The 23138-nt window shown below is 38.3% G+C and overlaps 1 protein-coding gene across 1 annotated transcript in view; it reads left to right on the top strand.

Moving 5' to 3' along the window:
* WAC (WW domain containing adaptor with coiled-coil) overlaps positions 1-23138 on the top strand; it is a 58788-nt gene that overhangs the window by 13993 nt on the left and 21657 nt on the right. The window contains exons 4-7 of the mRNA XM_042472214.1: positions 19964-20070; positions 21343-21458; positions 21539-21651; positions 22613-22921. Of these exons, the coding sequence (XP_042328148.1) occupies positions 19964-20070; positions 21343-21458; positions 21539-21651; positions 22613-22921 (645 nt within the window). The remainder of the gene's footprint in view (positions 1-19963; positions 20071-21342; positions 21459-21538; positions 21652-22612; positions 22922-23138) is intronic.

Genomic DNA, 23138 nt, shown 5'->3' with positions numbered 1-23138 from the left:
GTAATGTTGGTTTCTTTCTTTCTTTCTTTATTTATACCCCACTCTTCAGCCCAAAGGCTATCAGAGTGGCTTACAAATTATTAATTAGCCATTTCCCTGCCCTCAGGCTTACAATCTAAAGAGACAAGACACAAAAGGAGAAGGGAATGGCAGTGGGGAAGGGGTAAAGTCCAGCAAATCTTCTCTCCCTTGGAGGCCTGGACCATGGCAGATGGACAGGAGGGAGGACCATTCTTCTTAGTCTGATTAGGCTTGATGGAGCTGGCCTGCCCTTATCTCCCTCTGGATGGTGGATGGAGGGAGGGCCTTCTATTCAGGCAAGGCCTAATGGAGTTGGCTTGCCTTGCTCTCACTCTGGCCTGCCAGCAGCCCCAACTGCCTGCCCCTCTCGGCTGTGCTGAGGGCCCTCAGGCAGCTCTTCACCTGGGCTCTCAAGGCTCCCTTGGCTGCATGGTGGGAGGCAGATGCCATTTTGCCTGGGCTCCCCTCCTCCCCAGCATCTCCCCTGCCTTCCATGAACAAAAGTAGCAGGAGGAGGAGGAGAGAGGCTGGGAAAGGACTTGAAGGCACCCAAAAATGACAAGAAAGTGGCCAGCCTCGGGACCACACGTTCCAAGCAGTTTCTCTGCTTGAGGCCTAGTTTAATTAGATCTATTGATATTACTGGTAAATATGCAGAAGGAGACCCACTGTAGCTGTTAGAATACTTCAGTTCAGTTAAACAGAATTGATTACTGTGCTTGATCTCAGATGTACCTCTAACTATATGGAAAACATATTTGGTTTACATTTAAAGGACATAGCATTCTATATCCTTTGATCTTTTTGATTTAATCTTTTTGAAACGTGAAAGTCACAGCAAATTTTGCCAGTCCAGTTTTTGAAGTAAATTTCATAGTATAAAGATTCTTGTTTGACAGAGGTTTGCTGCTACGTATACTGTAAAGTGATGTGAATGTCTGCAATCTAAATTAATATACATTGGTAGTTTGGGCTTTTAATAATAATAATAATAATAATAATAATAATAATAATAATAATAATAATAATAATAATTTATATACCGCTATTCCAAGGATCACAGCGGTGAACAATAAAAGATAAAACAGTTAAAACAACACGAGCCCCAACCCCTCCCCCCCAACAGAATTACAAGAGTTAACAACAATTAGCATTATGAGTGACAATATTCATCCTGTTCTGGACAGGATCTTCCTCTGAAGAAGTAGGTGTGTAGGTTGGGGTATACTTGGTCTTACGTTTTCCTTAGATGTGGATATATCAGTTAACACTGCTACTCATTCACCTGCTGAGACATTTCCCATTGAAGGTAGACATGGTGCTTCCAGACTTGATTATTTTAATGCTGTCTGCATTGTTTTGCATTTGAAAACAATCGGAAAAAAATCACTCAGAATGAAATAATGTTGTCAGTCTGGCATTTAGCATCTGAACATCAATGAATGTGTCCTTAGTCTTATTTGTTGTTGTTAACTTCCCTCAAGTTGATCTTGATCCATGGCGACCCTGCTGATGAGACATCTCCAAGACCCTCTGTCCTCCACTGCTGTGCTCAACTCTGCCCATTCTGCTTCTCCAGAATTCTGTTTTGTTCTGACAGTAGTCTCTTGTCCTGAGTACAGATTCTTCATCAAGAAACAGATTCCTCAGTCATGCTTGCAGTAGATTGGGGCACTCTTTTGCAAGTGCTGGTGCTAACCTTCCACAATTTGATGCCCCCAAATCTTTAAGACAACAACATACATTAGCCAGGAAATATGGATACTTGTGGGAGGGTGGAATTAGGGATGAACAATTTCCTCCCCTAAGGACAGGTTTTAGGTTTTTGCAGTGGATAAATTGGAAATTTGTAGGGGGAGGGCATTGAAAAGAAACTTAAATCTAAATTCTTGGTTTTTTTAGTGCGTGTAAGGTTTTATGTGTTTGGAATGCCAGAAAATGTATAGTGTGAAGGCTTGTATATGACTTTCTACAGAGTTAGAGAACGATAACATACTGTAGACATGTACAACACTCAAATCCAACATGCATTTCTGCAACTAGTGGGTTCTGCTATGATCATGTGAGGAAGTTACTGGTGTGGATACGGGAGATTAATTGCTTGTGGTAATAATACACTGTTAGAGTTCAATGTATTCAGTGCTATATATGGCATCCAAATACACTGATAGATTTGTTCTTAGGAATACACTGTACTTTGTTACAAAATTGTGCTTTCTATTTTCATTTCCCTCTATTTTTTATTAGATTTGCTTGTCCCAAACTAAGGATCTTATAATTTTAAATTTCATAAATACACAAAATAGCACAATTGGCTATGATAACTGAGTTATGAACAAAGGATTTTATGTTGCTAAAAATTATTATAAGCTCTTGGTATCCATAGATTCTTTATCCACGGATTCAGCTGGATTCTTTATCCACAGCTTGAAAATATTTAAAAATATATATAAATGCCAAAAAGTAAGGAACATCACTTTACTCTGCTATTGTATTTAATGGGACTTCAGTATCCACAGAGTTTGGTATCCACACAGGGTCCTGGAACCAAACCCCAAGGATACTGAGGGTCCACTGTTATTTGGGTTTATATGAAAATAAACTTTGCCTACATTTTAATTTCCCCCCAAAGTTTTTTTCCCCCCTGGAAAAACAGGAAATGATTTTTCCTCTGAGTTCATCTTTTTGGAAAGTTTCACATCTCTGTGTAAGCCTAGTCAATCTAACTTTTAAACAGAAAAAGTTGTCAGGATTTGGGACTGAGACTGACTTGGTCAGATTGTTAGATAACCAGTACTTGAGACTGGATGGGGGAATCATGCTACCATGAATTCTGTTGACCATTTGACAAATTTTGATGTCTGAATTAAAAAAAAATTGATCCTCATTTTTTCAGCAATCCTGGACCACTTGGTTTGATTGGGCATTGCAGTGCTTCAGACCTTTTCTGTTGGGTTATATCCAGAAAGTGGTGCTTGAGGAATTCCTGTTCAACACCATGACTTTTTGACATAATGTTTGACATCATGACCATGACTTTTGGCATACAGTATCCCAAACGGTTCCATGATTAAAATGTCCAACTGTGAATGAAGACTGGATAATGGTGTTCGACCCTGTTGGCTGAGTGAGTTGTCGGTATATTAAATTCTGTGGAAAACTTCTATTATCTGTGTATACCAATAAAACTAAGAATCTGCAATAGCAAACATTTCATTTCTACTAAAGGCAGCTCATATAGATACTGTTGTGAAGTAGAAGTTCTGAAAAAGCCTGTATATTGACTCAAGGCAGGTTGCTTGGATAGAGAATTTAACTTGCATTTTAAAAAAGGCAAGGATCTGGACAAGAGGGTACATTCTGGGAAACATGGCTTCATTTTAGTCTGTTTGTAAAGATGAATAGTCAGTCTTCTGGCAGGATTTTTTAAAAAATAAATTGTCCAACCTATAATACCTGTTTTGAGGGGGAAAATGAGATTACTATGTAATACCTTAAAAGATACTGAGAATATATTTTAGAATAATTTTGGGCCTATACAGACCGGCACTTTTGTGTCGGCCTGTGGGCGGAGTTGGGGCACAGCGTCTACTTGGCTTGCGCCATCATGACTCCTGTCTGGTGCTGTATCCACATGATGCAGCACCGAAGAGGTATCATAAAGCCGTGTCACCACGGCTATGGCACCCCTTGGAGGGCACAAAAAGGAGCAGCTTTTTGTGGCTCCTTTTTGCACTCTCCAGAGGCCGGATTGGGGCCACACAGTGAGGTTTCTGTGGCCCCGATCAAGCCAGTAAAGGGGCGCCTGCATGCTATCCATCTGTACAGCCTCTTTATGTTTTCTCTGTGGACATGGTTTCTTTTGTTAATGTGTCATTGTAAAATTAAATAAAATTAATTTTAAAAACAGAAGTAAAGTATTGCTGGTAATTCAGTAAGTGAAGCATATGGGAACTGACCTTATTGAAGTTGTGCTATCTTAATCCTGAAATAGCTGCATATTCCTTTCTGGGACCAATTAAAGATGTTAGTTTTAATTTTTAAAGTGTTAAAATAGCATGAGGTCCCTCTGTCCAAGGGAATGCCCATCTCATTTTGAAAATTTCTGGACATTAGCTTTTTCAGGAGAGGTCCTCTTAAGAGAACCATCAACTACAGAGTCCTGCTTGATGAGCATGAAAAAAGGCTGTTGCAGGATGCTAAAAAAGATGGTCTTTTATTAGGTAAGAATAACCAGGCCTCTTAAGAAATATGCAGGGGAACAGCTTTGCAATGTAGGAAACATTTTTTAAAAATCAAAGCTTAAATAAAGAAATGGCCTATTTTCTATTCTAATACATATTTTAGTGTTTTCAGGAGTTCCTTTCCCTTTAACCTAGATACACCTATATGCCCTTAAAGGTTATCTCTACCCTTTCTACTATCTACTTAGAAGATTTTTAAAAACCTTCTGGTCTTAATTTTTTTTTAATTTTATTATTAAAATATAGATTCACATGAATACCTATGATATACATCCACCTTAACATACACTTTTACAAAAAACCACACTTATAAATTCACATAAAAAACACATAATGACATACATCCACATGGTCTTTATTCATGTTCTTTCATTCTGTTTGCAAGTGATTTAGAGTTTGGCTCAGAAATTTCTGTAGCTTTGATTAAAAGTGAGTATGTACCAGCAACAAGCAATATACAAATAAATTAATGCAGTTACGTAATTAGATGTTACATATTTATGTATTGTCCTCCTGTGGTTGTTATATGAAGAAGGCCTTTAGAGCATCTCCAAGCCAAACTTGTAAAAAGAGCTTCTTAGCAAATAAAAGATAGTATTTTCAGCATCCTTAGATGTGATTCCTTTTTCTTCATAGATTTTAATTGAACCCTTTCTAGCCTTTGCACTTTTTTCTTGCCTGATAGGCACACAGAAGGCTTTTCTCCTTTTTGCTCCCAGACTGTGGAATGTACTTCCGCAGAGTCACCTTCTACATGCTGCTTTTAGCAAGTGAGAGGATACATCATTTCAAAGTATATACTCAACTATGTTGTCCTCATGTATAAGTCGAGAGGACATTTGGATTTTCGATTTTATTATAGATTTTGATATAACCCATGTATAAGTCAAGGGTGAAATTTAGAGGATGTAACAAAGGAAGTAAAGGATGAGGGAAAGGAAAATGAAGCCAAAGCACACTGCTGTTTTCCTACCCAGACATTCAAAAAGGCTAGAAGTGCAGGGGAAAGAGTAGAGGGGTTTGGTGCTTCTTTTAGGTTTTCCAAGGATGGACTATGCTCTTACCTTTCGCCACTCTATTCAGAAAAGGGGATGGTTCCTTTTTTAATAAGAGATAAGGTACATTGACACGTGGATAAGTCGACCCAAGTTTTTTGGATCTATTTTTTACTAAAATTTCTGGACATATACATGAATATATAAAGTAGCCTGTTAAAATTGTTTTGATGGTTACTGATTGTTACAATGATCTTATTGCTTTATTTGCTTTTAATCGGTTTTAATTATGTTTATTAACTAAATAATTTTTCAGTGATTAAAAATAAAAATAATTCCATATCATGCCCATTTATATATTTGGGAAAACAATTAGGGAATTGTGGGATAATAGTGGGTGCTGAAGAAGTTAAGCAGCCTTTAGTTAAGGCTGCTATCAGCAATGGGTAGCCGTTTTGGCTAGTATTTGAATCTTCACCAGGCAAGGTGATAACTGCTTTGTGAGGCTTGCAGCATGATCTTGTTCAGAGCTGGCTACATTTAAATGGTTTTATGCAACTGAACATGTTGAAGAATTGAGCTATTAGTATAGCCCATGCATGTTGGCAGCCCTTGCTTGTTAGATATGTATGTGAAGAGTGTTTGAACCTTGAACTTACTGCAGCAGTAGTAAAACAGAAGAGAGCAGTAAAACATTCCAACTCATGGGATGTGTTTACAGGAGAGGATGTGCTCATCTTTTTATGCTGAGGCACTATTTATTTATTTTTCAAATATTATTTTATTACAATTCAGGAAGTGTATAAAATGTCAACATAAAAACAGCAATGATTGTTTAACAGATTAATAACAAAATAAGAAATCAATAATGATATGGATATGATAATGCTGAAGATGGGTATTGATCTGCCTTCAAAGCAGATAAAAAGTACTTGGAGGAAATCTTGAAATATTATCAATTAATAATTTGCTCAAAACTTGGGTCTTCTGTACTTCTTTAACTACACAAATCAATAATTTACCCATGAAATTGTAATTTTGACATATTTTTTTACATTTCCATTGAGTCATTTTTATTTCTGTATTTTAGAAGCCATTTGAGGGTAACTCTCACAAAGTGTAGTCTTTGAATGTTGATTCAGCTCTGTTTAGTGGAATTTATTGTGAAGAGAACTAAAATAGGATTTCGTCCTCAGTGATACAACCGCCTTAATTCTGAACAGACAAAATTATGAATACCTCGATTACTAGAGATCCAAAAATTGCTGTCCCCAGAAATGGTACGTGGAAAGCATTTTTTCAAAGTAAAGGATAGGAAGTGGATTGATAGCAAGCCCTTTATATCTGCTGGAGTTTCATTCCATGACCCTCTGTGGAAACCACAGATTGTGGATGCTTAAGTCCTGTCATATACAATAGGGTAGTAAAATGATGTCCCCTTATAGAAAAGGGAACAATCAAGGTGTGCTTTGGGAGTGGTTTGTTTGTTTGAATATTTTCATGATATGGATGGTGGAATCTGAGGATGCACAATCCATGGACAGGAAGGGTTAACTGTATTTGGATAGAATCAGTGAAACAGTAAATTAAGGATTGGCAGCATGTTTGTATATAAAGTAACACTTGCACAGGAATTATACTTTTTCAGTGACACAGATTAACTTGACATAAATTGTATAGTGCCTATTTTAAGTTAGTTGCTGGTCAAATCACTGTTTTCTGCTATTAAATTTTCTTTCAGCGTAAAGTAAAGGAGCATATATCAACAGTTGTGTTCCAGATTTTCTTAAATGAAGCTAGTTTGGCTTTTGAAATTGAGCCGATATAGTTGCTTTGATGGATTGTCTTTGCTGGGTTATAGAAAGTGGGACTGAAATTCTCTTGAATTTCCAGGACTTCTAAGAAAGGAAAAACTTTTAGGATCATGGAGAACAATGTAATCATTGGATATTATTCTGTGTTATCTTTTCAAGTTAATAAAAGGAACCTTTTTTTTTAAAGTAGCTTAGATTATATGTAAAAGATCCTGTTAGTAGATTTCTGCTTTGTTCTATGGCCTGCTGAAAGATCTCATTTCTTCTCCTATACATCCTAATACCTATGTGAAATAGCTGGAAGTGGCTGTTTGGAAGATGTTAATGTATATAGATTGATGCACAGTTCCAGTTTATTAGTAACTCACAGTCTCAGGAAGAAGTGGAAGTTCTGAACTGTTAGGTAGCAGTTTATGTTACATAAGGATAAAGGATGAAGCATACTCCAAAGTTGAAGAGAACATTGTTTTGAAATGCTTGATGATTTAGCCCATATTGGGTGTGTGTGTGTGTGTGTGTGTGTGGCATTTCCATTGAAGGTAGCTGGGTACTCTCAAAGGATGCCTGAAATATAACAAAAATCATGGAAGGATCACATGGCAGAATGTTTCCCCACCACTTGGGGAAATCTGAAACTGCTGCTATCACAGTACCATACTGGCCCATAAATAAGTTGACTTGGGACTTTGGAGTCAATATTTTAGATTTATAGACGAACATATATGGTAAGCCTACTTACTCATACTTCTGTGCTAGTATAGGTGTTGTGAACAGTACTGTTCCTTCTTGCGATGTAGAATAACTTAAAGATCCCATGCTGTGGCTACTCCAAATGCTAGTGCCAGCTTTTGGGTACACTGGTTAAACAGTTTCTCACACGTAGGTGAAGAAAACAGATTTGGCATGCTCACGGCTGCACTTCCATTAAGTTCTATTGTCTTTAACATGGCCACTCTGTCACTGGGGACAAAGAGGGCTGTCCCTAATGGCAGTGTGGCCATGTGTGCGTGCCGTTCGTTGTCCCTAATGGTGGTGCGGCTGCGTGCATGCATTGCCATTGGGGAAAACAGAACTTGAGCATTTGCGGATTTTGATATCCATGGGGGGCGAGTATTGATTGTACTTACTCATTTCTAGATAAAAAAATTATTTACTTTGTAATATTGTCAGTTCTGTTAGTATATTTTGAAAAAAAGCTAGATTTGTTGATATCAAAAGATTATATAGGAAACTTTTTCTTTGCATTGAGAGAAATCAATACCAATCATTTGAGAAAAATCATTTCTCTCAAGAGTGGATATTTTAAAAATAGAAGAGAAACACTTCTTGTTATTGCTTTTAATTGTCCTTGAGTTAGCAACTCATGGCGACCCTGTGGATAAGATATCTCCATGACCCTGTATCTTCCACTGCTCTGCTTGGGTACTGCAGATTCAGGCCCTTGAGCTCTCTGCCATCTGATGTCTCTTTCTATAGCCTTCTACCTTTCCTAGCATTTAATTGTCTTTCCTAATGAGTTATGCCTTGTCATCATGTGTCCAATATACAAAATTCTCACCTTCGCCATTTTGGCTTCCAGGAAGAGTTTAGGCTTAATCTGTTCTAGAAACCATTTGTTTTGTCATTATGGCCATTATCCCCAGCATCGTTTTCAGCACCACATTTCAAATGAGTTGACTTCCTTCCTATCCACTTTCTTCACTTCTACATACATAATTGGTATTTTAAAAGACCTGAATGTATTTGTGAGGTTTAATGGCTATTTAGAGGGTTTTGTAAATGTATGTTATTTCCCTGGATTTTGGATATTGATTATTACAATACTGCAGTTACTTGAATAAAAATACTAGTTTTAGGATGTGATCAAGTTTTGTACAGCAGAGAATATTGTGAATGCATGTAGCCGGAATTGGGTTAAAAATAGTAATCTAGAATTGAGAAAGGTCATTTATTATGTCACTTGTTCTTGTTTTGATGACTCAGCATATGCTTTAGTGTTGGTGAATAGTTCAGACCAGTAATAGTACTATAAATCCAGTAATAGTGCTGCAATGTGAGTTTACTGTTTTTGTTTGCTTCTATTACTGTGCTTAATTGTTTAGTAGTTTTTTAATCAGAATGATGACTGTTCAGTTCAATATTGAAGAGGAAAAATAAGAGGAATAAGTTACTTACAGTAAATATGTATTTGTCATAGCTTACTTATCAAAAGATTCTGCTAGCTCTTAAGAAAAGAACTCTTAAGTTGTATTTAAGGGCAAGCCCATTGACGTTAAAGTGACTTAAATCAGCCAGCTGATTTGAGTGAGCCTACTCTTAAGTACGAGTAAGTCTTGATCCAGTTCAGAGTTGATAAATATTGCAATGCATGTAGACCTTTACCTAGTACAATCTCTTCTAATTGTTGCTATGCTTCATAGGTGCTGCATTCATACTATAGAAACAATTCAGTTCCACACTGCTTTAACTGACCTGGCTCAATGCTGTGGAATTCTGGTCTTGGTAGTTTTGTGAGACATTTAGCCTCCTCTGTCAGAGAGAGCTCTGGTGCCACAACAAACTACAAACCCTGAACCCCCCATAGCATGGAGCCATGGCAATTAAAGTGGGGCCAAACTTGATTATTTGTGCAGTGCAGATGCAGCTGGAGTGAATGCAAATCTGCCCATATTAACTCGGAAGCAAGTTCAGTTGTGTTTGATGTTTTTAACTCTCTAGTAAGAAAAGTGGGGAAGACAAGCTCCACAAGCTTTGAAATGCTCATTTGTTCATTTGTTCATTTGTTTTAAAAAGCCCAGCATGTTTCGTCCTCAATGAGGTAAGGCCTTCTTTGGGGCCTTCAGCAGAATACATTGGAGTTGAGAAGTCTCCAAAACTCAGGACCATTTGTTTTATAGTTAGTGGTCCTGTGTTTTGGAGAGTGTTTTCTGCTTTTAATATCCTTTTCAGTACTCTCTTCTTTACTTCTCTAGTAAGCATATTTAGGATTGCAGATGATATGCAATAAAATATTCAGAACAGTACTAATTTGAGTTGAAACTGATGAACATTTTGTCAGTTACTGCTTAAATATAGCTTGATTTATTTAATAACGTTGCTGGACATGTTTACAACTAGTAAGGTATTTGTCAGAATTTGTTTTTTTATATACAATGTGAAAATCTTTGTCTTTTTGATGGGTCAGAAAAAACACCACATGGGTGGTGATCTTTAAAGGCTAATAGGAGACCAACTGTTGTTGGTATTGGCTCTAGCATAGAGCCATGGAATCAATGGCCTGTTACAGACAGGCCAAAATAAAGCTGCTTCGAGTCACAGTGGAGGTATGGTGTTTCAATGATGCAGTCCCTAAGAGCCCAGAAGCCACACCAAAGCCACGCCCCAGCAGTAAGGACTGGAGCGTGGCTTTGGTGCGGCTTCTGGACTCTTAGGACGCATGCACATTGAAACACCATACCTCCACTGTGACTCAAAGCAGCTTTATTTTGGCTGTCTGTAACAGGCCAAGGAGATTTACCCATTTGTTGACTCACCATCCAACAGTTGATTGAAATTGCCTGACTTATTGGACTAATATTGGGACGCCGGGTGTCATCTTATAGGGCAGATGCTGAAACATCTGAGCTGGACGGGAGAATCTGCAGTCGCCGCATATGGAACTGAAGGGCGGAGCAAGCTGCAGACGTCCGGGACGCCCGGGATATGGGGGGGAAAGCCATGTTTGCAATACTGCTCTTGGAGACAGGGGGAGCTAGGCAGGCAGGGAGAGCTAACCAATCCAAGCAGGCTTTGTTATACAACAAGTTTTCCTGCTAAGTACTGCATGTCATACATTTGAATTAAAATTACCATATTGAAATCAAATGTGATGTTTTTAAATTTTTATTTGGTGTGTGTTGGAAGAGGGTAGTCTTATACGGCGAGTATATCCCAAACTCTATTTTAACTGGAAAAGTTGGGGGTCGTCTTATACGCCAAAAATACGGTATTCATTCTTTTTGAATTTTACCTCATACTGCATGCAATGCAGACAAGCAGAATTGTAAAAATCAGTGATTTTTTAAAATTAAAATTTTTTTTTTAAGCAGCGTACAGTGGTACCCCGGGATACGAATTACCCACTTACGAATTTTTCGGGATACGAAAAAATCCCATAGGGATTTATTGTTTCGGCTTACGAAGTTCTTCGGGTTAACAAAAAACCTCGGCGCTATTTTTCGCCACCGGAGGGCAGCAGAGAGCTATTTTTCCAGACGCCTATGGCAATTCAGCTTACGAAGGTTTTCGGGTACGAAATAGCCGCGGAACGATTATTTTCGTAACCCGAGGACCACTGATAAATTTTCTTGAAGCAATTGGAAAAGAAATACCTTGATCAAAGATACCATAATGAAACAGTGGGTTCATGGCACCACTGGGGTTTAGTTACAGGTTTACTCACCCGCCCCCTGGTAGATACCAGAAGCTGTGAATGCTTAAGTCCTATTAAATACTGTACAGTGGCATAGCAAAATGGTGTCCCTTATATAAACTGGTAAGCCAAGGTTTGCTTTTTTGAATTTATATATATTTTTAATATTTGCAAACTGTGGATGGTTGAATACTTGGATAAAGGGACCATGAATACAGAGGGTCAACTCTATATGTATACAACTATATTTTATTAAAATTTAACAGTTTATGAAAATACTGTATATACTCATGTATACGTCTAGAAATTTTAGTCAAACAAATTGAACCCAAAAACACGGGTTGACTTATCCACAGATTAATGTTAGTACTGTACTTTAACATTTGTCAAAAAGGAATCATCCCCTTTTCTGAGTAGAGTGGTAAAAGGCAAGAACTTAGTCCATTCTGTGAGCACCTAAAAGATGCACAGCCCCCCTACTCTTTCTACTGTGACACTACTTCTGGCCTTTTTGAATGTGGTGGGTGGGAAAACAGTGGCCATGGAAGCACTTTTGCACTTCCCCCAAAGGAGTGCCAAGAGGAATTGGGCTTTGAAGGATATGAATGAGATATTTGTTTATGTATGTAAGCTTTTCTGGGTTAAAATCAGGCAAAGTACTTACCACATTAAAGTTAAAGGCTATAATCACTGCTAACTTAGTTGCCATTTTCTTTGCTTTGCCTTTCTTTTCATCCTTTTGATGTGTATATTTTCTAGCCGAGCACATGACTCGTTTCTTTACCCACACCTCACACATCCACCATTTACTGTAGTTTCCTCCTCACCATCCAGCCTTAGGGTGAGCACAAACAGTTTGCCTGCTGGAATTTTGTAAGTCTTTTGCATTGTTTTCCTTTTCTTAATCCTTTACACCCTTGGTTACATGTGCTTAAGTTTTACTATTTACTTATCCATGGGTTATATCAAAATCTATCATTCTGGTCTTAAAACTGACCTTGAGATCGATTTATAGTTAAGGTAGATTATTAGCTGATCAGTCCATTCTGTAGGTGGGTGCGCTCTCCTCTCTCTCTCTCTCTCTCTCTCTTCCTTCCTTCTCTGTCTGTAAGTGAAAAGATAAAAGTAGTCAATGAATAGTCCAATTTGAATAAGTGGAGTACATTGAAAAGCAAGGAAGAGTCTGAATGTAAATGGAAGGGGTTCACATTTTTGATGAATTGAAAATTAATCGGAAAAACAATTCAGAATAATTAGTACACTGGTGCCTCGGGATACGAAATTTCCGGGATACGAAAAAGTTGGATTGGCAAAAACTGTTTCGGTTACGAAATATTTTTCGGGTTACGAAATTCATTTCGGCGCGAAATTCAAATGCTGCAAAGTGCAGCTATAGGCTTTCCAGTGCTAACGGAAAGCCTTTTCGGGTTACGAAATTTTCGGGTATGAAAGGAATGGCGGAACGAATTAATTTCGTAACCCGAGGCACCAGTGTATGTCCTTCTAATGGAACCTGTAATTCTGAATATATACTAAGGCTATATTAAACAATTATGTACTTCGGCTAAAAATGATTACTAATTATCCATTCCTCACTAGTGATTTAAAATGATTTAGTTCATTAAAACTGAGCTCTTCAGGAAAGTGATTTAAATCAATTTGATTTAAAGCAGACCAACCCTGTCAACAATCCCCATTTTTTGTCAGGGCTATAGAGTTGGTACACCAAGGTCCTAAACACACTGCAGAAATAATCCAGGTTGAGACCACTTCAACTGCCTTGACTCAGTGCTAGGGAATTCTGGGAACTGTAGTTTGTAGTGGCACCACAGCTCGCTCTGACAGAGAAGGCTAAATGTCTCACAAAACTACAGTTTCTAGAATTGCCTTGCATTTAAGTTATTGCACATGATATTTTATCACCAAATCATGAATAATAAGGCTAGATTTATAAAACATAAATATATTTATTATAAGTTTTTATTTGTGAAGCCAGAGTCAGTATTTTTCTGCTGACTCCAACTCTACCCAGAATTGCTTCTGACTCTGCAGCCCTGCCCTTTTTTACTCTGTTTGAAATCTTACATTGTACCCTTAGTTTAATTTAATCGTGGCTATAGATTTCTGTCCCAAACTACCATGACAGTTTTGATTTTTTGAAAGACTTTGGACAATTGCAGTTTTTCTGTTGCAATCAAAGTTTTCTGGTATCAGTTCTGTTTTACTACTTGGGGCATTTGATATTTAAACTTCTTATTTATTTATTAAAATATTTATACCCTGCCCTATATTAAAAAACTGAGGGTGACATACAAAAAAGATTTAAAACAAGTTACTAAATTCAAAAATGAAATAAATATATTAAAAATATGTAAAACTGCAGTAATAAGTGAAAAACAGATTTAAATGATTATTTGGGATGCATTAATGAGGCCAAATGCTTTGAAGTATAACTTCATAGAATTGTTTCAGCAAAATTGTGTCAGCTGAGATGATGTGCACATGTACATCTTAGAAAATTAAGTGTTCACCTTGCTGAGTTTTAGTCTAATTTAGGAGTTTATCTCATGGCTTAAAAACCTGACTTACCCCTGCCACGTTGAAGTCTCTTTCGGGATAAAGTTGGGTATCATCATACGCAAAATTCCACCAATGCCACTGCCTGGCTGAATCCTAGCTAACGTCCGGCTAGAAGCCAAGCTCAACCAGCCTCTTTTCAAACCCAGGAAGCTCCCGGCTTTGCAAATTGGCCAGCTGAGTACAGCTTTTAGACGGGATTCAGCTGGGTGGTGGTAGCAGTGGCATTTTGCTTGATACCTGGCTTTATCCCAAAAGAGACTTCATCCTGGCAGGGGTAAGTAGGGAGTTTTAAGCCATGCGATAAACTCCCTAATACTGTAATAATGGGAGGAGCACTGTTACAAATTTATCCGTATGGATGGTGTTGGTCAACTGTCAATAATTTTTATATTAGTGGGTAAGAGAAAGGGCTGAGGTGGTCTTTTCACAGTTGAATATGTGATATTGGGAAAGGTATTTCTCTCTCCTTTCTTTCCATGTCCAACTCTAAACACACATGATAGTGTGTACAATTTACACTGCTGCATCTATTAAAGCTGCAAAATTTAATAATGCAGATGTCCTGCTTCATTCTTCATGTGTGATTGTACACTTCATACAGATTAATGAGAAGTCAAGACTAGAAAGAAGCTTGATAGAAATTTAATGTACTGTATAAAGGAAGAAAGTTTCTTTTATATATTGGTAACGTGCTGCTTTGAAACATCTGAAGTTTATATTTTTAGTTGAAACCGGAGAGCTCCAAGTTCGTAATGATGTTTTTCTGGAATTGTAACAGTTATGGGACTTTCCTCTTATCCTCAAAATAAAGAACATTGTCTGTTTCAAAAGTGGCGAAGGTGGAGTATGTAAATAGAAATACTAGTTTGTGGTTGTGGTGGACAGACACATTTCTACCTGAATTATATTTTAAAACCAAGAGCTGTATTTTATGATCCTGCTAACCAGTGTCTTAACACTGAATAATACCCAGAATCTTCAGCTATGCAACAGTACACAACGTCATCTGTCTGGACTTTGAGTTCAGACATAGACAACTGTACACAGCATGGATGTCTCTTAAATATATTTTCTAAAGCAGCTCAAAAATTTTGTAGATATGTCATACTGATGCTCTCATTCTGTAACTTATTTTTAAAATACCTGCCACCTTTAATCTGCCCCGCACTCTTAGAACAAGGGAGAAGAATTTGCTAGAGCTAACAACAACTAAATTCACTTTGACTTCCCAAAGAGCGTTTAGCATAGCTGCCCCAAGATTGTGGAATGGTCTCCCGGAAGAGATCCCATCTTACCACCTCTCTGGAAACTTTCAAGGGGGCAGTTAAGATGGAGCTCTTCTGGCGAGCATACCCACCTGATCTCATGTGAAACTTAGATCCACTTCCCTGTACAGGATGAGAGTATTCTGCCCCACCGCTGCTTGGGAAATCCTGGTTTTATTGCAATGTTAATTGCTATTTTTGCATTTTATGAATCTGTTTGTATTATTTGCATTTTAACTGTATTATATTTTATATTATGCTGTAATCCTGCCTTGATCCACCCGGGAGAGGCAGAAAAATATAAATTTATTATTATTATTATTATTATTATTATTATTAAAATGTCTAAAAGGAATCATTTAAAAAAACATTTACTACAAAGTTGGAGAGTGTAATAGAGATGGAATCACACTAAGTATGAATAAATGACAAAGAAAATGACAGCTTGTCTGGTATGTGGTGCATCTGACTAGTCCTGAATCAAATTCAGTTTAGATTAAGTGGGCATGGATTCACTTTTTTGAGATTTGTAAATGAAAGCTTTATTTTAATGTTTGGCTACTTTTATTTTGAGCAACGGTGCTGTGTTGTTTTTTTAAGGAGTATTGTAGAATTGCAATAAGGATCTAGTGAAATGATTGCTGTTTCTGTCCCTTTAAAATGTGCTTTAGTTTACAACAGTTACAAGGGAATGTGCTGGTGTTAGATTTTTCTGTCCCAGAAAAAAAGTTGCCGGTAACATTTATTCACTGAACTTTTCAGAACTTGTCCCTCCACATTCGCTGGGGTTACGGGCACAGGGTTCCCATGAATATGGAAAAAATGCAAATAACAAAAACACTGTGGTTTTACCTGAGAGAACACCTCTCAAGGAATCACTAGGTCCTCCTGTGCAACTCTGTGGTCAACATCTGAGAGACATTGACAATATAAGTGCTCTGGAGGAGCTACAAATGCCTAGTGGAATGTTCTCTCTAGGAATAAATAAATATAAAAGTGAGAAAAAGACTAAAAAAATACTTTTAGATACATGTGCCACTTAAAAAGCGAGATTATCCTTACACATCATCTATAATACACATTTATTGCTATTTTATTTATTTAGTGTAATTATATACTGCTCTTCAGCCACAAAGGTTCTCAGAGCAGTTTACAGATTGTTAACTTGACAGTTCCCTGCCCTTAGATTTATAGTCTAAAAAGACATGACATAAAAGGAGAAGGGGATCAAGTCCAACAGATACTGCTGGTTCATCTCCCCTCCAAGGTGACAGTTGGAATGGAGGGAGGGCCATTCATCTGTCAAAGACATGTTACCCCAACGTCTAAAAGCTTTGGGAAGGGATAAGAAATTCCACTTTAGTTGCTATATGTGCAACTCTGCTAGGTCTGTACATATGTACATATAAGGAGTTACATTTGTGTATGGTACAACTCCTGATGTAGTCAATCAATCTTCTTTATATCCTTTATAAAGTAGCCTTTGTAAAGGGAACTCTCTTGAAAATAGCACTTGTAATTCTTGGTATTTAGCCCCTTTTCCAGGCCTTTATTGCTTTGACTTCATGATCCAAGTTATCTTGGTTGTTGCATTTCCACCAGTTGTTCCTCAGCAAAACTGGAGACTACTGATCCTGTTATATAGGCCCAAAACACACTGCACACTAGGGAATCCTGGGAATTGTAGTATTGTGGCACCAGAGCTCTCTGACAGAGAAGGCTAAATGTCTCCCAAATCTACAGTTCGCAGAATTCCCTAGCACTGAGCCAGAGCGCTTAAAGTGGTCTCAAACTGGATTATTTCTGCAGTGTGTTTTGGACCATAGTAAGCTTCATGAAGGAAAACACAGGCCTGTTACAGACTGCCAAAATAAAGCTGCTTCTGGTCTCTTTGGAGGTATGCTGTTTAAATGATGCATGCATCCTAAGTATCCGGAAGCTGCACCAAAGCTGCACTCCAGTGCTTAGGAATGGAGTGTGGCATTGGCGTGACCTCTGGACTCTTAGTCATTTAAATAACATACCTCCAAAGAGACCCGAAGCAGCTTTATTTTGGCAGTCTGTAACAGGCCACAGTTCACATTTAGATGCAATATTCATGTCTGAAGTCTTCAATATGATCTTCAGTCTGATAGCAGACTTACCAAAATGGCACATAGGTTTCAGACAATAACAGTTGAAAGCTACTGGGAGAGGAAAGTAATCTGAGGGATGGAGTTAAAGGGCTGCCCCTCCCACCTATTAATGGGGTTGTTGGGGGGCATCATAGCAAAGAGGTGCCTGAGGCACCAGTGATTGCAACCTCACGCATATGGGAAGGCCACAGTAGTCTGAGCCTTATAGTTTCTCAGCTGGAGTAGAATGTTGAACAAAAAGTCAACACATAGGTAGCCCCCACTGATTCAGTGGGTCTACTCTAGTTGAGACTAATAAGATAATTTAGGTCAGTATCTCAAGTTCTGACAGATGTGCAGATTTGCTTTGAAGGCTGTTTTTGCATATCAGAAAAGGAGCAAGTCCAGCATATTCGAAGCTGTGCACTTCTGTTTCTAGTAGTAAGTATCTTGTCACATTAATTGTTAATAGATAAGGTTAGCCATCCATTTTACAAGATGTATGTGTGTATCTTGCCAGGATATAATACATCATTGATATATAAAACTGTAAACTATAAAACTAAGCTGTAGTCATGCTTTTGTTAGAATCAATATCTGTAAGATCTGTTATTCCTCAAATAGTGAATTTGCTTCCAGATGGGTGGGGGGTAGAGGGTGTAAAGCAAGAGTAGGCAGATTTCAGATGTGGTACTACTTTGTACTACAAACTTGAAACTCTCCAGCCAGATTGTTAGGCACAAGGGCATATGTCAAACAGCAAGGCACAAGGTACCTTTCAGGAATATGTGATCCGTACCAAAACTAAGTGTTTTACTCAGAAATCCACTCCTGGTCCCACTACCCCCATGTGTTCTGTTTTGGGTGGGTGGAGGCTTTTTAAGTTGTTGCTGCTGTTAGACATTTGAAAGTTAGAAACTCTTGCAAATCACCCAGGGATCTAACAGTGGGTCCTCATCTGCCTTCTGTCCATCCCTGGTCTAAAGGGGCCAGACATTTGTCCCTATGTGGATGTCACCTGAGAAAGGGAAGAAAATGGAGTACAAGTTGAGAGAAGTTGAAGCACACAATTTTAGAGCTTTTTGAGAAGAAATTGTACGGTTCTGAGGGAAAAGAGGGGGGAAATTGTCTACTTGTGAATCTAATAGTTTATAGTGAATATTCTGGAAGGGAGATATAATGGCTTGATATGATAATAAAAAAGACTACATTATATGTGTCTTTTTCTTGAAGCTGGGGGAAAAACGCTTCAGACTTAGGATACTAAATATGGAGCAAAAGTTAAGTCTTTTTAATGCAGGACAAGAGGTGGGAACCCCAAATCGGTTCTTGGCAATATGAAAACAGGCCAGAACCAATTCCGAATTTTGGGCCTAAGTATTGTAAACAGCATACAAGAAACCCAGGGGGAACTGGGATTTATAAGTAATGTAGACAAGCACCTTGAGAGTCCAGAACAGTACTAGAAGTATTCTGTCCTATGCTAACAAGAGCACTGAACAAGAGCATTCCTGGGAACTGAGACATAGATATATAATACAGTATAACATTTGCTGGCCGTTTCTGATTCTTAACTTTAACTTGGAACTTAACAGTTTGGGGTGGGGGTGAGTTTACCTAACTTGAAAATTACTGAGTGTTTCAGTTATTTTCACATTATAGTGCTTCCTGGACTATGCATCTGCCTGCAGATTGTTCCACAATTTATTTTGTTTAATTCGGAAGATGAATGGATCTGAGTCAGGTGTATTCGAATCTTGGCCTTTTGAGTGTCATCAATTTGTTTTCCAGTGTTTTGATACTTAGATGTAATGATTATTTGGTTCAGCTTTTTGTAGCTCTTAGGGTCTTATTGAGTTTTTTTATTAGGGTTTGCTGACATGATTATATAACAAATTCAGGCTTTTGAAATGAACTGAAAAGAACTTACTGTTTTCCCATTTTGAGGAGCATGTATAAAAATTTCAACTTTGTATATTTCTGCTTCAACAGAATTTTTTAATAATTAACATTTCTTGAACTGTTCTAGTTTAACTTACAAGATGTTATAAAATAATAGATGGTGTCCTCTGGGATAGCATATGTTTTAGAAGTCTTCCTGTTTTAAGAAAGGCAAATGAAAACAAAAGGCAGATTTTTATAGCAACTGAATAGTCTCTTTTGTAATCTGCTTAATTAACCTCACCTGTCCTTGTATTAGTGCATTACATGCATAGGATCGTAATGCAAGTACACTTGGAAGAGAGTTTTGTTTAGTCCACTGTTACTTACTCTCATATAAATGTATGTAGTCGTAGCTATAGGATGATCCTAAATACCCTAGTCCAGATATATATTAACAATTACTTGCTTTGGTCACTTATAAAGGTCTATGGCTTATATTTAGTTAGCCTATCTCCTTTTCAATGAGTATCAGCTTTCTAAGCTAATTTTTCTTCCATTGAAAGTTATTCATGGTTGTGTTACTTCATGATCTCGGCAGAAGATTATGAAAATTAATACATGGCTTTCTCCCCCAGGGACCAGTTACTCTCCACAAGAAAATTCTCATAACCACAGTGCTCTTCATAGCTCAAATTCACACTCTTCAAATCCTAGCAATAATCCAAGCAAAACATCTGATGCAGTAAGTATAGATGCTGAATTTACCAGTTCTTCTAACCTTAATGTGCTATTATACAGACAGTGTCTGTACATTTCTAAAAATCAGAAGTTTCACTTCTGTCTAGTTGTGGGTAATAGATCTCTATAGAGCTTTGATGGTGAACCTATGGCACGCGACACTATTTTGCCAGTCATGGGCCAGGGATAACCTGTGGCATGTGATGCCATTTTCCCAGGCAAAGGTCAGGGAGAAGGAGGAACAGGAACACACATGCCTTTTCCTCTGCCTCCCTGCTGTTTCCTGGCCTCCAGCTGTTCCTCCAAGACAGCTGGAAGCTGGAAAGTGGCGCTAGGGAGAAGGAGCCACAGGTGAGTACCTCTGGCTCCTTCTCCCGGCCTTTAGCTGCCTCTCAGAGACAGCTGGAGGCCGTAAAAGGGGTGGGGGGAGCAGGAGTCACCAGCACGTGCCAGTTGCTCCATCCCAGAGACCTTTCCCGGCCTCCAGCTCCCTCTGGGGGAACAGCTGGGCGTCAGGAAAGGTCTGGGAGGAGGAGTTCCGGGTGTCTGTTCTCCTCCTCTCCATGGACCTTTCCTGACCCCCAGCTGTCTCTCAGAGACAGCTGGAGGCCAGGCAAAGGGGGGAAGAAATCCCACCCCAGAAGCCCCAACTTTGGAGAGTGAAAGCTCTGCCCCCAGCACACAGCCCCATCTCCAGAGGGCAGAAGCCCTGCCCCCGGTATGCTGTCCAAAAAAGGTCTGCCATCACTGCAATAGAGCAAGATTGTTCATGATGTGTTCCAGGGAACTTGCACTGTTCAGTATTGAATTTCAAATGTTACTGTATGTGGGCCCGAAACAGACAGGCCAAAATGAACAGTTTCTGGCCGCTTTGGGAGTGTGGTGATGCAGTTGGATGCCACTGACAAAAGGAGTGACAAATCCATTCCTTGCCAGCAGCTCGTTTGGGACTGCAGCAGTGGCCTGCTTTTAGAGTGGCCCATCCAGTTTCTGCGGTCCTGGGTCATTTGGGGCCTGATTGTAGCTGAAGAGGCCAGAGACCACTCCCAGCCACTTGTCGGTTTCACCCTGTGGGCCATTTATATATGTTGCATGAAGTTGCAATCTCACACAGCATTGTTAACTCATTATGAAAATGTTAACACAGTGTATGCATTGTACGCTACTAAATTGCTTTGATGATAATGTTTTCAGTGAAATGTACGTTAACGTTGAATATTCAGGATATATTTTTTTAATCTGTTGATTCTATCACTGTTGTTTTTTCTCTCTTAAGTCTTATGATTCTGCAGATGACTGGTCTGAGCACATTAGTTCTTCTGGCAAAAAATATTACTATAATTGCCGAACAGAAGTTTCACAGTGGGAAAAACCAAAAGAATGGCTTGAAAGGTAATTATTGAGTACCATAGGTGTAATGTACTATGGTGCATTGGTATAATTTTAACTGTTTGCTTGTTTCCTCACTCTAGAGAGCAGAGACAAAAAGAAGCAAGTAAAATGTCTGTCAACAGTTTCCCAAAAGACAGAGACTACAGAAGAGAGGTGATGCAGGCAACTGCTGCTAGTGGGTTTTCTAGTGGAAGTATGTATGCTTTTATAAATCACCTTGTTGCCTACCCGTTTTGATTCCCTATCCCCAGTGCTTTTACTTCAAACAAGCATTCCAAATACATAGGCCTCCCCCCCCCCCATTCAGCTCTGATTTTTGCATACCGTAGATACTAAATAACTCTTGTGATTTATTTATTTTTTACCATGAATTGCATGCTACCTAGCATCTTCTTTTGCTCTTTTTACTTTTAAATGTGTTAAAGCTAGAGGTTTTACACATGTAATCTGTATTTTTGTAGGTTTGCTAAATAGAATATGCATAAAACATAATAAACTACTTTTTAAGCTTGAATGTGCAAACAGATGTATGATAAAGGATTGATTTTCAGTTCTCTTTTCTAAGCATGGGTTAAGACCCCGGATTGTTTTTGATATTTTATTTTATCCCTTTTAAACTGCAAGTTTCAATTTTTTTGTATAATTTTGTCTAATTCATTTTCTGTGAATCACTAGCATGTTAGCCTCGTTAAAGAATACTGAACACTAAATCTTTCTTTCTTTCTTTCTTTCTTTCTTTCTTTCTTTCTTTCTTTCGTCCTGTGGTCCTTTACTTCATTTGTGTTGTTATAGTAGTTGCAGTGTATTTTAAGTTAGAACACAAATTATGTTGACTTTTGCAAGTTTAGGTATTTGAATTTTGTGTTCTGTCGTTACCTTCTTTACTAAACAATTTTTAAAAAAGTACAGAATCAAGCACTGAAATTCTTTGACTTACCTATATGATGATGCTAGATATATTTGAGAATATAAGGATGTCAGAAAAGTTCATTTTGGTGGAAGCATTGCAACATCAAAATACTTTTATGGGGGGAAAATAATTGTAGCTAGATAGAAAAGGTTTTATTTGAATGGTATTGGCAATTGGTCAGTGTTAGATCTCTAACTTGGTCTTTTCTGTTTCTTATTGCAACATTGTGAATGATAAACAAAAGTGGAAGAGAAGCATTCCAGTGATGCCGCTAATATGCTCCCACAGAATATTTTGTCTCAGACAAGCAGACACAACGACAGAGACTACAGACTGCCAAGAACAGAGACTCACAGTAGTTCTACTCCAGTACAACATCCCATTAAAACTGTGGTACATCCATCTGCTACCCCAAGTTCTGTTCCTCCTAGCCCATTTCCTCTACAGTCTGATCACCAGCCAAAGAAATCGTTCGATGCAAATGGGGCATCTTCCTTATCAAAACTGCCTACACCCACCTCTTCCATCCCTTCACAGAAAACAGAGAGAAAAGGTTTGTCAGCTAAATACTACTGTGCTGGTTCTTCTTGCATGTTGTTGAAGTAATTGGATTATGTAATTTTTAACCATGAATTTACTGCTAGAGTCAGCCCTCCATATTTGTGGGAGTTGTGGGGAGCAGGACCCAGTTACAATAGAAAAACCACAAATATCTCTGGATGGGGCACCACCACTGCTGCTGCTGCCATGGTCCCCAGGAATCTTTTTCT

Source organism: Sceloporus undulatus, chromosome 6 (assembly GCF_019175285.1).
Source record: "Sceloporus undulatus isolate JIND9_A2432 ecotype Alabama chromosome 6, SceUnd_v1.1, whole genome shotgun sequence".
NCBI classification, from domain to species: domain Eukaryota; kingdom Metazoa; phylum Chordata; class Lepidosauria; order Squamata; family Phrynosomatidae; genus Sceloporus; species Sceloporus undulatus.
This window is presented reverse-complemented; position numbering and strand designations above follow the sequence as displayed.